At 37.2% G+C, this 16,075-nt stretch overlaps 1 protein-coding gene across 1 annotated transcript in view; it reads right to left on the minus strand.

Moving 5' to 3' along the window:
- CFAP44 (cilia and flagella associated protein 44) overlaps positions 1-16,075 on the minus strand; it is a 99,287-nt gene that overhangs the window by 61,061 nt on the left and 22,151 nt on the right. The window contains 8 exon segments of the mRNA XM_032479202.1: positions 2,890-3,000; positions 3,609-3,818; positions 7,125-7,219; positions 7,950-8,049; positions 8,611-8,658; positions 9,074-9,229; positions 11,356-11,520; positions 14,544-14,658. Coding sequence (XP_032335093.1) covers positions 2,890-3,000; positions 3,609-3,818; positions 7,125-7,219; positions 7,950-8,049; positions 8,611-8,658; positions 9,074-9,229; positions 11,356-11,520; positions 14,544-14,658 — 1,000 coding nt within the window.

Genomic DNA, 16,075 nt, shown 5'->3' on the forward strand with positions numbered 1-16,075 from the left:
ATACACATATATATACACACATACATAAACACACACACAACCCTAAGCTGCATGGGAACAGGATTTATTCATTTCATCCAAAAGTCACACTATTGTTTACTTTCATTTTTGAAAGATACTGCTACTGGGTATAAAATTGTGGTTTGGAAGTTATCTTCTTTTAGCAGTTTACAGTCCTATATCTATTGAAGAAATTATTAAAATTATTAAAAAATCCTCCAACAAGTAACAACTCAGGTCTTGAGAACAGAAAATATCTCTTTAAAAAATAATAATAATAAGGTCAAAAATACCTTGATTCCAAAGCTGGCAAGAACATTACAAAAGGGGGAAATTATCACTCTGTTATGAATGTAGACACAAACATCCTTAATAAAATATTAGCAAATTGTGTGTGTTAAAAAAAAAAAACAATCACTTGATGTGTGAGGATGACAAGAGGGAGGTCACTTTAGGCAGAGAAGATCATTGTTCAAAGATTAATGCATTAAACAGTGAGGAACAAAGAAGACATAGAAGAAGACAGATTTAACAGATGTTTAGGATGCATAACCAATGGGTGTCTTGGTGAACCACCAAAGTAGGGTGGTTAGAGGTAGGGAAGAGACACCTTTAAAGATTTTCTCATTTGGATGACAGGGATAATGGTGATCCCAGAAAAATGCAGGAGGAGAAAAAAACATGTTTTGGAGAAATTCTAATGAATTTGACTTGAACCCCTCAAAATTACCCCTAGTAATTCAAAAGATCACCAAGTTCTGTCAACTCTACTTTCTACCTATCTCTTGTCCACACAGTCTTTCAAACCTTAGTTTTATTCTTATCTGGAACACAGCTGCACAATAGATCCACCTGCCTCTCATCTGCCCCCTTGTAACTTCTCCATCTTGTTGACTAAGTGATCATGGTAGTGAACAGTGCAGGGAGAATGGTGTGTGTGATGCACCGTTATTGGAAATCAAAACAATGGGCAGAAGCTTAATACATTCAGGAAGGTAGGAGGTCTGACCATTGGGCTGGTGTGAACTAACAGCTATTGCTATTTGGACAATTAAAGTAGGTAGCATATCAGTTACACATGGTAATTTACTTTTTTCCCCAGCTTCATTGTAATATAATTGACGTAACATTACGTAAGTTTAAGGTGTACAATGTGATGATTTGATACATGTATATATTGTGAAATGAGAGTAATTTACTTTTACATTAGTAATTCCCAAATAACATTAGGAATACAAGTGCTAATTGGCACCACTGCCTGCTTGAGGGATTTGGGTTTTTCCTCCTACTTTTTTTTAAACTTATTTTGAAATAATTCTTAAGAAGTTGCAAAGATAGTACAAAGAGGTAACGCGTCCCCTTTGCCCAGTTTCTCCCACTGGTTACCTCTTCTGTAACAGTATCAAAACCAGGAAACCAACATTAATATAGAATTGTGTATAGTTCTATGTCATTTTATCACATGTGTAGATTTGTGTAACCATCCACAGCAATCAAAATGCAAACTATCCCATCACCACCAAGATCTCCCTCAAGTTGCCGCTTTATAGTCACACCCACCCCCATCCCACCCATCATCCCTAACCACTGAAAAATGTTGGTTTCTTTTTTAACTTCCTATCTAGGGAAATGATTGAAGGATCCACATTAATAATATATGTGGTGATACAATCGTTCATGTTTTAACACAGAGCATCCTTTGCAGCTCTCGTTCCCTTCACCTACACCCCTTGCACCCACCTTTTCTCTACCGACTCACATACTGCCAATTCCTCAAGATTCAGGTACAGTTATATAAAATAATAACACGTCGACTTCTCCCCTTCTTGATATTCCTGTTCTGTATTCACGGCACATGCCGTCTATACCACTGGTATCACTGATATTTTAATCACCTATTCCCTTGTAAAACCTTGTATTGTTCTGTGATAGAATTATTTAACTTCTAAATATGTACTTTTTTCTTCTTCAAAAGATACCGTTTTGTACCGCTTATTGAATCCATCACCAATGCCCAGCAAAGATGAAAACAATGAGCATTTGTTAATTTTTAAAACATTCTTTGAGATACTATGTTTTCTTTAGAAGAGCTCAATAGATTACAGATGTTACCCCAATAATCCTTGACAGTACTGCTATGCAGTTCATCAGTATTATCATGCTGGAATCTAGTACAGCACCTGGTTTAGACATTCAATAAATATTTAGATGAATCAATTATCCTACGTTCAAAATTAGGGAAATTAGAGGCATTAAATAAGATTAGTTATCAAGGGGGTAGGGTATAGCTCAGTGGTAGAGCGCATGCAGTCCTGGGTTCAATCCCCAGTACCTCCATTTAAAAAATTTAAATAAATAACTTAATTACCTCCCCTCACTAAAAAAAACAAAGTAAAGAAAAACATTTTAATATTTTTTAAAAGATTAGTAATGTATACTGAATTGCCAATTGTTGTTAGGAAAGAGGCAATGGAAGATTAGAAGAGAAAATGGAAGTGGAAATGGGGGCAGAAGAGAAGTAAAGCAATAAAGATGAGGACAAGTATATTCAGACCTTAGAACTGAACAACTTAATCAGAAGGACTGGCAGACTCAACACAATCTGACATGTGTATCTGGCTAAAGTCGCCATTGTTGAAATAATGTCTGACAGAATCCAGTGTTTGGAGAGCAGATTGTGAGCAAGTAATTAGTTATGGAAGAAAGAGGTGGTGGGACGGGCATGGAGCTCCTGAGTGATGCTCTACTGGTTACGCTGAGCAGCTTCCCTGGCCCCTCACTGCAGGACCCAGGAGTGGGGCTAATAATTCCACCTGCTATTCTCTATCTACCAGATCACTTCACTGTGTAGCAACTGAGAATTAGGCATGAAGACAAATAACTACTTACATGAGAAGTTGCAGACCCCATTAACTGGCAAACAGGTCCAGGGGTAGTAATATAACCGATTGGTTTATAATCCTTTTCCACTTCGAAGAAGAAGACAGTTTTATCTTTACTCTAAGAAAAATAGAAATACTGTCAAATATATATTATTATGAAATTTATTCCATAAAGGACAAAGAAACATTTAGTAACTATATTACATCCACTATATACTTATACCTACAATGATCATATATCCCAGATTTTCTGGGAACATGCTTATTTCAAATATTTGCTTCGTTTTCCCAATGAGAATATTTGACAAACCATGTTTTCTTGTATGTGGGTCTGAAAAAATGATCACCATACCTGTACATGAGATTAATTCACAAAAAAATTCTACAACGCATATGCTCACCTATTTATGCATGTTATTCTCTTAATTTACGACAATTCTATATAAGAACACAGCTATGTTATAAAATACTGATTATACATAAAAGACGCTGCATGATTCCCAGTTGAAAATTTGTATTCATTAAAAATAAGCATTACAACTCAATTTGTAAGAATATTTTTAAATGTCATGCATAGATGATACTGAATACGAATACAAAGAAAGCAAAATGTGGATATCTTCTTGAAGGAATATCAGCAGATAAGGCATCATTAAGTAAGCAGACTAATAAGGCAAGGTTAACGACAAACATTCAGTGGGAAACAAAAGGAAATCTACTACTTACCCCTGTGGCTAGAATTTCTCCATCACGGTCATAAGCTAAAGCAGTGACAGGAGCAGTGTGGGGTTTGAAAGCCTTTTTTAGTCGAATATCTGCATCCAAAATTCTCTTCCGTCCCACAAAAATTGTGAGCCCTTTTGGATCATAAAGGTCAAGAATTCGAACAACACCATCTTCAAATCCTACAATAATCTGTCCTCCAGTGTAGCTTACCTTAGACAAAAAGAAATGCAAAGGATCTGAAATTAGTTAATTACGAAAGTTGTATTACATAACAGATACTTCAGGATTTTATTTAGACTTAAGTAATTTAACTAATTGTTCATTGGTAATTCCACATACCACTTTCTGGTAACCTCCATCTATTCTAGGACAGTCCCTTATCACTGCTGACCATGAGACAAGTAAACAATGGCAATCCAAACACTCAACGAGTAGAGTGTCTATCTACCACGTGCCAGGCGCCCATCACCAGCAACCAAGTGTGAGCATAAACACTTTCAACTTGTTTTCACGAATTCACGGTCAAGTGGGAGGACAGACATTAACCAGCCACACAAACATTAATCAACTACACAAATGAATGTGGAATTATGAACTGAAATAAGCATTAAAGAAAAACATTCTCTGGGAGCAGATAGCAAAGAAAGCTGACCTAGGCTGAGGGAGGAAGAGATGGTGGAGCTGAGATCAGAGGGACACCCAGGAATTAACAAAGTACAGGAACACTTCTGAGAGAGGATATGGCTTGTGCAAAGGTCATATGGCAGGAAATAATGTAACTCAGGAAAAAGTTTGACCAGAGCAGACTGAGTGAGGGAGCAGTGTTTCCACAAGCAGGCACTAGGTCACAAAGTAGCTTACATGTCACATTAAGGATTGTCTTCGTCCTAAGAGCAGTGGGGAGACAAACAGTTTTTAGTTGGGGGTTTGGGGTGGGGAGGTGACATGATCAGATCTGCTATTTCAGAACAATCATCCTAGGTGCAGTGTAGGAAACAGATCTGAGATGGCATAGACAGGATGCATGGGAATCTGGAGGGAGACTAAGTGACAGCTGCTGTACTCCTGGAGACTGACTGTGGTCACCTGGTCTGAGGTGGTGTAATGGAGATGAGAAGTGTGGACACAATTTAGAGATAGGTATAATGGGTCCTATTTGGTGATGACTGGATATGAGGAATGAGGCAGAGGGAGGTGTCAAGGATGACTGAGACATTTACTAAGACAGGAAACACTGGAGAGGAGTCAGGTGTGTGTGTGTGTGTGGTTTGTTGCTGCCATTATTGTTTTTATAGGAGGGGTGGCTGGGGGCCAGCAGATCATGAATTTAGTTTTGGACATGATGAGTGTGAAGTCTCCTGGAAATCCCCAGATGAAGATGACATACAATCTGCGGCTTAGAGGAGAAGTCTGGGCTGGAGCTATAAATCTGGCCTTGTCTGAATACATTAAGTGTGCCATCTTGGAAGGCATTCACGAGAGGGGCAAGAGCCCTGGTATTCTTTAGAGCAGATTGATCATCCCTGAGGCCAGGCAGTTACATAATCTTAGGAATAAGAAAACTATGTTTCATTCAATTCCAGTTGCATGCTGTTTATTTAAACATTTACTAAGTATGTCAATGTACAAGTAACTCAAGAGGCACTGGAAGTACAAAGAAGAATAAGGTATGGTTGTCGCCACGAAGAACAATCTGGTGGGAAAGACAGTCAATAAAGCAAATCATCTCAGTACACTGTGGTAAGTGCTTTCGGAGAGGTATATGCACAGTCCTTAAACAAAAATCACAGAGGAAGGAGTACCGAGCTCTACTTGAAGGTGGGGTCCCGGAGGGCTATGCAGAGGAGATGATGTTTGACCTGAGATAAATTATAAAGACTATGTGCAGTTTTCCAGAAAGGCAAGAGTGTATGGAGAAGGGGCAACCCTAGCATAATATCCGTATGACCCTTACTTCAATATAAGGCTAAAAGAGAAAACATTCTCTGGACATTGTACAAGCATCTAAATAAATGGTTCAGTTGTGAGGGCTGTATTTTAAAGACTCTCGGTGAGAGCGTAAATATATGAGGATAAAGAGTGATTGAGTTTGGTTATCTAAATACTCTGAGGTTTCCACTCAATCAAGCCTCATCACGGTTCTGCTTCTATTCCCTGGCCTGAGTTCTCCTTCTGATCTTGGTCCCATCATGAAATTTCCTGCCAGTCAAACCATCTCCACATCTATTTTGGGCCTGGAATATTTTCTCTTTGATTTCAACCTAAAACAGTAAGGATAAAATATTCCCCAAATATTCCCATGACCTTTAAACACATGGCTGCAAACTCTTTGACATGCATCCCATGGAAAGATGGGGTGGAAGTCCCTCCCTCCTTGAATCTCGGTGCAGCTTGTGACGGCTACACCCACCCAACTGAGTATGGTACAAGTCATATTATGTGACTTCCAAGGCTAGGTCATAAAAAGACAGCAGCTCTGCCTTATTTGTTAGAACACTAGATCTTGGAGCCCTGAGCTGCCATCAAGAAGTGTGTGACTGCCCTGAGGCCACCATGCTGTGATAATGAGCTTTCCATGTGGCATGGGCTTCAGGTAAGCACTCCTGTTGACATCCTAGCTTAACCCAGCCTTCAACTGAGGTGCCAGACGTGAGACAAAGATCTTAGATTGCTCCATTCGCCACCTGGGGCCCCAGATACAATGAAGCAGAGATAACCTATGCCTGCAGTCAGGTGTATGCATTCCCAAACCAGAGCACGTGAGAAAAATAAGATGACTGCTGTTTTGCGCCACTACATTTGGGGTAGTCTATTACACAGCAATAGACAATTATAGTAACTCCCTATCTCTCATTCTTTTTTTTTTAATTTTTAATTTTTTATTGGGGGGGTAGTAATTAGGTTCATTTATTTATTAATTTTTAGAGGAGGTACTAGGGATTGAACCTAGGATCTTGTGCCTGTTAGGCACGTGCTCTATCACTTGAACTATATCATCCCCCCATCTCTCATTCTTTTCCCATAGCTCTTATCATTATCTAACCTGTCACATACTTATTTTGTTTCTTGTCTGTCTCTACACCCTCTCTCCCACTGGAGTGTTTAAGGTTCATGAGGGTAAGTATTTTTGTCTTTTTGTTCATTGCCATATTCCTAGAATCTAGAAAAAGGGCCAGCACATTGTAGACATGCTGGAAATACATAAAATGAATGAAATCAGAGTCAGACAGATAGAGGATAGATACACAAAGTTCTGTTGGGTAATTACTTGGTAACATGGAACTATTTCTACTCTATAGATGGCATAACAATAAAGGTTCATTAAAACAAGTCAGAACCACAATAGCAAAGTCAGGATATGATTTCTATCAAATTCTGAGTGAACAAACTAAGTTAAAATTTTTGTTCTTCTCTAAAATCCAGAGTCAGAAAATATCTTTATTTCCAAGAGCCAGCACTGATATACCATATTTACAAGTGGCTTCTAGCAGAAGTTCATAATAGTAACAAGCTTACCAGTCGTGGTACCCAAATAAGGGCAGTACCTCCTTGTTTGAATTTCGTCTGAAGCAAAGGAGTTTTGCTAGAAAAATCATAGAGTCTAACAGAACCTACAGTAAGACAGTTTTAAAAGAAAGAAGTTATATACATAAAAATATCCTTAATAACCTTGACTCACTTTATATAACAAGAAACTTAATTAAATCAACTGATAATCTAATAGCCTTTCTTTAGTCAAGTATTCATGTATACCCTCAATCAGGTACTTTATAAACATGAATATATACCATGCCATTTATATAAAGGACTTAAGCATTGGGGATTTTAGTATCAGAGGGAGTCCTGGAACCAATCCCCCATGGGTTAAAAAACAATAGCTGATTAACTAGTGGATCAATTTCACCTTGCACAGTCCACATAGATTCGCTACGTCAAGAAGGAAGAAAGGAGATGGAAAGAATCGTGGATAATAGTAAAACGAATGGTACTTTTGTGAGTAACTTACTGATGTGTCTTTATTTTAATCTCTCACAATAACCAGGACTGCTGTAATTGGAGCACTCCCCTCTCTGCAAAAACTCACCTCACTTGCATCAAGAGGCTTCTGTTTGGAAAAATTCTCAAATGCTTTAAGCAGGAGAGAAGCGTATAACTCAGTGGTAGAATGCATGCCTAGCATGCATGAGGTCTTGGCTTCAATCCCCAATGCCTCCATTAAAAAAATAAGTAAATCTAACTACCTCCCCCAAAACCACCTAAAAAAATTTTAAAAATGCTTTAAGCAAACACAGAAAAAAATGTATTGAAAACCAAAAAGGCCAAAGATGCATGTCTACTTACAGTCTAAGCCAGTAGTGGCCATGAGGTAAGTGAGAGGGGAGACGGCCAAGGCTTCAATGGCTCCAGAATGGAAAGAGAAGAGGCATTCTGGATCTTGGGTCTGATAATAAAAAGAGATCTAATTAGATCTCTAAGATAGAGTTAAGGTCAAGTTTAAAGAAATGCAAATAGAACCCTGTAACATGTGTGACTTTATCTGAGTAGAAATAAGAAAACATATTAAGACAGAGGGCTGAAGTTTGGAATTAGGAGAAACAGAGTACTGGCTTTGCACTCGATGGCTGTGGTCACTTCAAATGCCAGTTTCCATTTCTCCATCAATAAAATGAGATGATGGCAACTGCCTGCCTACAAAACGGAGTAGTTGTGAGTATTACGTGAGATAATATAAATTAAAACCCCATATGTTTATGAAAATGGTAAAGCTGTATAATGTTAGGCGTTGTCATTGCCACTTTTCTTGTAAGTTTTGTTATGAGATAGAGCCTTTTTATGTAAAATTATAAACAAGAGAAACAGAGACAATATGAACTCATTAGGATATGTTGAACGAGTTTTTGAAGGGAACAAAAATCAAATATGGAGAAAGATAAAGTATCTTTTAGAGAAGGATAAAGATTTTTATTATGAAAATTAGAAATAAGAAAAATAGGCAACTTACAATATTTGAAAAACTGAGGTCAAGCTTCCATATGCCTCCATTGGTATCCTGAAAAATTAAATTCCTAATAGTCTGTTTTATCATTTTGAACTTTTATCAAATTAAAGGAATTTTCTTTTTATCATTTAGTTAAAGGACAAACAACACTACCAGAAGTTTACATATATTTTAAAGTGTGGTTGAAATTTAACAGTAGCCACGTGCATATATCTTAGAACACAACCACACAATAAATGAAGGGATTACATAAAACTTATCATCCGTTTAACATAACAAAAATGCGAATCGGTTTTCTGTGTATAAAGCATCAGTCAATTAAATATCAAAATTCAGGAATTCTTCACTGAAGTATAAACAGTAGTCCTAATAGTACAGTGGACTTACAGGGACAATAAATTATGCTACTATTTTAATTTTACATCCAGATAACTTTAAAGAGCCAAGACAGAGAAGTGCATCTTACCTGAGCCAACCAAAAGTTATTTCCAGTTTCATTCATTTTTATCATAGAGAAGAGTCTGACACTCTTGTCTACTTGAAGTTCATTAATGGGCTCAATCTCTAACAATCCAGTCTCATCTGTGGTATCAGCAGTGTCTATTGTCTCCAAATCCCATATCTTATAAAATTAATAAGAAAATACTTTAATCAGTCAGAAGTTTCTGAATACACTTTTTTAAATTGAAGTACAGTCAATTACAATGTGTCCCACTATATATAAAAATAGATTTTTACAAAGTTCCTTTTCTATAGCACAGGGAACTATGTTCAATATCTTGAATAGATATTGTCTAAGCCAAAAAAGCTCCCATTTTTTTTTCATAAGTCATTTCTTCTTGTTTTGTGAAAATTAATAATGAGCAGGTGTAATTGAAACAGCAGACAAAACCTGACCCTTGGGATTTTGCTCTGAAATGAGAATAACTTATAATTTCCTTTGTATTTATGGAAATTAGTAAGAAAATACAGCCCTGAATAAAGCAAACTTTATTCCAAGGTTTCCCTCAGGTCTTTCTGCATATAAAGTGGCCTAAGGCATGAATAGTTCAGTCACTCACTGAGGCATATCGAGCCTTATTTTGTATAGGCCTGTGGGCCCCTGGAAAGGGGACACAGACCTTCTTGCATAGTGATTCAAGTACTATCTTTGTTATAAGCAGTGAAAACGGATGTAGATTTTGTCTTCTTGAGAAAACGTCTCTCTTCCTCACGTGTTTAGACTGTACTATTGGGATAAGGATTGCTGTTCTTGGCACAGGACTCCAGGAGCGTGCAAGGGAGGGATGAGCGAGGCCAGTCTCACTTCATGTGGTGACACACTCAGAGGGGCCTCCTCTGCGAAGTGACGAAGCCCAGCCTGGATGGTTCTGCAGACCACGGTGCCATATTATCCTACACTCAACAGCTCGGACTTTGGGAGGGTTGGTGTTGCCCCACAGAGGAGCCTTGTGGGGAAGGTCCCAGATCCTAGGCTCACACTAACTCCTGGGAGTTTGAGCAGGTTTTTCCTAAAGGGTGAGAGGTAGAGATTTACAATGTAAAGAACTGAAGAGATGAAGGCAGACTGTAAAAAGGGGAGCAAACTTAGAAAGCAGTGGTGTCCATGAAGGCATCCTCTGTGAGGCAATACCTTCTTGTCTGTTGAGGTTTTCTTCCACTTGGTATTTTGATATGTTATGTCTTGGAAGGATAGTGAATATACTGTATGACATGATAAAGGATATAAAAGATTCTCAGAACAATTAGTAAAATATAACAAAAACTTAACATGGTTCAAAAAGCTGATGGTAAGAGATGTGTTTCTAATGTATTATTTACACCATAAGTAAGCTCCATAGGAGTCAGTGTAACCAGAATGTTAAAAAAAAAAAAATTTTTTTTAAAATATGGTCTTACTTCTGATAATACTACTTCCTAAAGAATGTCCAGAGAATACAGCCTTATGAAAGGCCCCAGTAGAAATATGTACTGAGGGGACCACCAGGCAAATCAGAAGACCCCAGATTTGCCAGCAATAGCAGGGTACGTACATACGGGTGGGTGGGTGGGGGAAGAGGTGTGACAACAGCCAGAGGGACTGGAGCAATGTCGCTGCATAGCCCACACTATGGGCAGGACAGTGTCCACAGGCGAGGACAAGGGAGTTCACTAGCTTATGGAGCAATGGGAGGGGAACACCCATAGGCAAACCCCATCAGCTCACCTTTGCATTTCTTTTTTTGTTTTGTTTTTTAAACAGAGGTACTGGGAATTGAGCCCATAACCTCATGCATGTTAAGCATGCACCCTACCACTGAGCTGTACCCTCCTCCTCACCTTTGTATTTCTAATTGGCAAACTCAGTTAAAACAAACAAACAAAAACAGACGTTTGGCGTAATTGTCCCTAGAAAATGACCCATTCACACCATGCATTTTGGAAAGACATCTGTGTCCACCATTAATATCATGCTAAAGTGGGTATTCATTTTCTGAAGCTACTATTTCAAAAACAGAATGAAAGCTAAAAGGTCCCATTAGAAAATTTCAGTGCTAAGATGCTGCAAGTGAATTTTGACTAAAATTTAAATATTTACTACAAGAGAAGCATTATTTAAAGTGAGTTGGCCCTGGCCCTGGGAGTAAATGACCACTGATCTCTTTCATCGCAGTGAACTTTGAGAGAAATAAAAATCTGCTAAAACCCACAAGGTGATCTGCCAGGCTTTGATGTAGGTGCTACTGTCCAAGTGTAAAGAAAACTTACCCTAACACATCCATCTGACCCAATGGTGATGACTTCACCCTCGTCCAGCATTATCTGGTTAATGGGACCCTGGTGACAAGGCTTGCCTGCAGCTCGACACAGCTCGATTTTGATGTGGCCGCCTTCCCAAAGCAGCATGTTGCCCCATTCCGACCCTGAGAGCACCTGGCAGGTGTGCGGAAAGGAGGGAAAGTGCATTAAGACAGACAAATGTGTGCATGTATGCCTCAAAGAGCAGGTGAGAATTGTTTTTAAACATTATTTTTCTTAAAAAAAAAACTGAAGTAAATAGGATAGAGAATAAGTAAATAAATATAGAAGAACTGAAGTAAATATAGGAGACTATACAGCAATATATCCTCTGGAGGTATGAAAATCTAAGTATGCCACCATAGGCAGAAACCATGAAATTTAAGATGGAAAGATTTAGTACATAAAGAATAAAATGTTCTCTATGTCAGAAACACCATGAATGAAAGGCAGATGCATGAATGATATAAAAAATAAATTTTTACAACAAAAAAGATTATTTTTCTTGATTATGAGTAAAAAATCTTAAATATAGAAAAATAAGAAAACACAAGCAATGAAAATTCACTCCCCCCCAGAAACAACCACTTTATCACATTTTGATGTAGTCGCTCCTAATGTTCTGCGTAGTTTTACATCATCGTGATTAGGCTGTATGTTGCTGGTTAATTTTTCAAATATACCTACAATAGATTTCTTCATATATCTCTTAAGGATATGACCAGGAGCAGAATTACTGGGTCAAAACTTAGCGACATGTTTAAAATTCTTGATAGATGAGATTCTCCTTTTTAAGAGTGATAACATCAAATGTTATGTTTGATAAATTGTGAGGCCATTATTGAACTCAAAAATTATAGCATAATGGTACCCAGTTTTAAACAAGGATAACCATCTTGAACCACCTCGTACTAATCCATTCAATCCAGCACTTCCCAAAAGTACATACCACCAACCCCCAGTTCTTAAGATGTTTAACTCATATTACATAATACATATTACTGATTGAGTACTGACTCCATACCAAGCACTGCTTGAGCACTTTATATACAATAAATTATTTAATCTTGAAAACTATACTGAACTAGGTGCATTTATCAAGGATACCACGTGCAGTTGTTCAGGTTGGGCCCTTGATTTTTGCATAACAAACAGTTTTACTCATTAACACAAAGGAACCATATGGGCCAATGGAAGTCCTGACTTTTTATCCCCATTTTACAAAAAAAAAAAAAAAAAAAAAAATACTAAAGCACAGAACAGTTAAGTATCTTGCCCAAAACTACCCAGAAGTGTCAGGGTTCTAAGCCAGGCACTATGGCTCAAAAACTCCCATTCCAACTAACACTGCCTCAGAAGACATGCTAGGGAAAGAAAAGTCAAACAAGTTTCTTTTCTCTAGGACCCCTTGGAAGCTTTAATACAGAAGTGTCCACTGGGAATCACCAAGAGAAATTTCTAGATACACAGGAATTTGACCAGGAAAGTCTTATCTTCAGAGAAGAACATTCAGAGAAGAATGTTCCATGAAATGCCCTTTGGGGAACTCTGAGTTCTTGCCTCCCTGCTCTGCAGCCCCATTTCCCTCTCACCTAGAGTAACTTATGACCTCATTCAGTCTTTTCTACTTCTTCTGGCTACCTATTCTTATCTATTCTACTTGTTTTATGTATTAAGCCTCAGCCCACTTGTCTTTACTTAGGCTGGTTTTCTTCTGTCCAGTAACTAATGCCACCAAAACTCAAAGCCAACAAGGCATTCCTTTCTGAAATGTCACACTCATGTCTAGCTTTCATTTTCCATTTATCCTGAGAAAAGTCTTGGCCCTCATCACCTCTTCTTAGATAAAGCAACATCTTCCTTTCAAGCTCATCTCCTTGACTCCAGAGTTCCCTTCTTCTTTGTTTGGCATTTTGTGGAGATATATATATACACATACATACATACATACACACACATACACACATATATATATACACACATACATACATATATGTATACACACATACACACACATACATGTGTGTGTATGTGTATGTATATATATATATATATAACTTCTTTCATTTGCAACCCTGCTATTCCAATGCCTAATAGTTCTTCCTGGCTGCTCAAGTTCTTGTACACAAGGACCCCACCCTACTTCTCAATCTAATATCCCACACTTTCCCAACATGAATGCTTTATTCGAATTAATCCTCTGAGTATATGATATTCACTCCTAACTCTAAACATTTCCTTTTGTGGCTCTCTCATTTAAAATGGCTTATTTCCTCCCCTACATCTACACAAACTCTACTGAACCTTTTTAAGATAGATCTCCTACCATGTTTTTAATGGTCTATATCTTAGCTTACTTATTACAGAATTCAGAATTTGAAGCTAGAATGACTTATGATCATCTTATAGGTTTGGATATATAATTTAGTCAGCATCCAAGGTTCTTCATTTCCTCTCATACACCATGATTTCAAATTGAGAATATTCCACTAAGTAATGACTAGACCACTTGGTTCCTCAGAGTATGCTGGCATTTACTTATATCTGAGATGATCACAAGTAATACTATATAACTCATCCTAATAGGAAGCCAAATACAATATTAATGGAGAACTGACCCTATAGGCAATATGCCTATAAATTACATAAGAAGCAATTAACAATATTAAAGAATAAACTAACAGATTAAAATTGCAGTGTTGCAGATGTTATTATAAAATTGTTCGGTCTTTCTGAATAATAATCTGACAATAAAAACAAAAGCCACAAGACTGTATATAACCTTTGATGCAGTAAGTCCTCTTGGAGTATCATGGCAAAGGAGGAGAAGGAAAAGATAAACTTCACAAACATTGCAACTCCATGACATAATTAAAAGCGACAGGTACGTCACTATGTTAATATTTGAAAGTGCTTGCATACTTGATGTGTGCATAATACTTAGTAAAAACAGAATGAAATGTACATGTTGATTATGATAATTTCACAGAATTAAAATTGATCATCTAAAGAGGCAAAATTAAATGCTTATTATATTTACAATCATAGTATCTGTTACTGCCAATATTGGCAGTGCTTTTTAGACTGTGTGATGTGCTTTCATATATGTATATCACTTGAAAACAATTTTATTATTACAGAATAGTGGCTATATTCACCTTCCCATCTGGGAGCTCCATATAACCTTCTATATCAGTAGTGGCTGTTTTACCAAATCGACCCAAGAAACCCTGAAGCTTGAGGCCAGTGAATGTTAGAGCCATTTCCCAGAACCTGCAAACAAATAAGAGACTGAATGTACCTCAGAGAAGTTTTATTTACTTTAATTTTAGCGTCACTTGGACATTTACATATTTCAGAGTCACATATTATTTCATTTATTCATTCATCCAACTAACATGTATTATCAACTACCTGTCAGGCAAAGTTCTAGGCAATATGAATTCAGCATTGAGCAAAATAGACCAAAAAAAAAAAAAAAAAAAAAACCCCAAAATTCCCTGCCTTTGTAAATCTTATATTTTAAAGTTGTGTTGTCCTATGCAATAGCCACAAGTTTGATCATTTTAATTTAAAATAACATTAAGTAAAATTTAAAAATTGGTCTGTCATTCAGACCAGCCAGTTGAAAGTTTTCAATAGCTACATGTGGCTAGAGTCCAGTAGATGGGACAGCACAGAACATTCCCACCCTGGAAGAAGGTTCTACTGCACAGTACTGCTTTAGAGGATGTGAAGGTTTTCACAAAAATTCTAACTTACTCGCTGTGTAACTTTGAGTAATTTTTTTGATCACACTATGCCTTCACTCTCTCTTGTATAAAATGAGAATATTAGTAGCACCAACCTTGTAAAACTGTTGAAAAACTCTTAGAACAGTGCCTAGCACATAAAAGCAATCAATAAATGTTAGTATTGCTAACATTTTCTTATTCGTAGCCTCAACAAATGAATAGTTAGAATGAAGAAAATCATGTAAGAAAAAATAATCTGACCTATCAACTGGATGTAAAATAGATAATGGACAATATCAACAGCCAATAACATGAAGCCAAGAGCCTAAATGACCAATGCCCTTCTCCCAGGCTATGGCAGGTCCCCTGATCATCTGTTTCTATTTCCTCTATGTTTCTTTTATAGCACATCACACACATCACACATTGTTCAACATTTATCTTTCCCCCAAAATATAGAGTATATAGAAAATATGCACCTTAGTAAGCGATGGGAGAAGGTAAGTTAGAATTTAATCTATAGCTAGCAGAGTTAGTGACAATTCCAAGATTTTTTAAACAGATCTGTTCAATTATTCTATATTTCAAAAAGGCCAGGTTTAAATTGGAATAAAAAGGATTTAAGGATAGTTAAAAATGTCTTTCTCATAAAGACACTGGGAATCAAGTCATGGGCACCTGGAGAGTAGTGCTTGAAGGTTCTTAAATAAAGGACAAAATCACCCCGTCCTGAAAAAAGACCAGTGTATGATACGGTGAAAAAGACCCAAAGACCTGAAATCAAGAGTAAACTCTGCTGCCATTTAGTATTGAAGTTCCTGCATCAGAAATGATTCTCTTATAATTCTTGTTTTACAAATGAAGACTGAGTTCAGAGACAACAAGATGACTTACCCATCACACAACATTGCTACACCACATTTAATAGTGGATCTGAAAGTTCAATATGAACTTGG

This window comes from Camelus ferus, chromosome 1, assembly GCF_009834535.1.
Source record: "Camelus ferus isolate YT-003-E chromosome 1, BCGSAC_Cfer_1.0, whole genome shotgun sequence".
Taxonomy (NCBI): Eukaryota; Metazoa; Chordata; class Mammalia; order Artiodactyla; family Camelidae; genus Camelus; species Camelus ferus.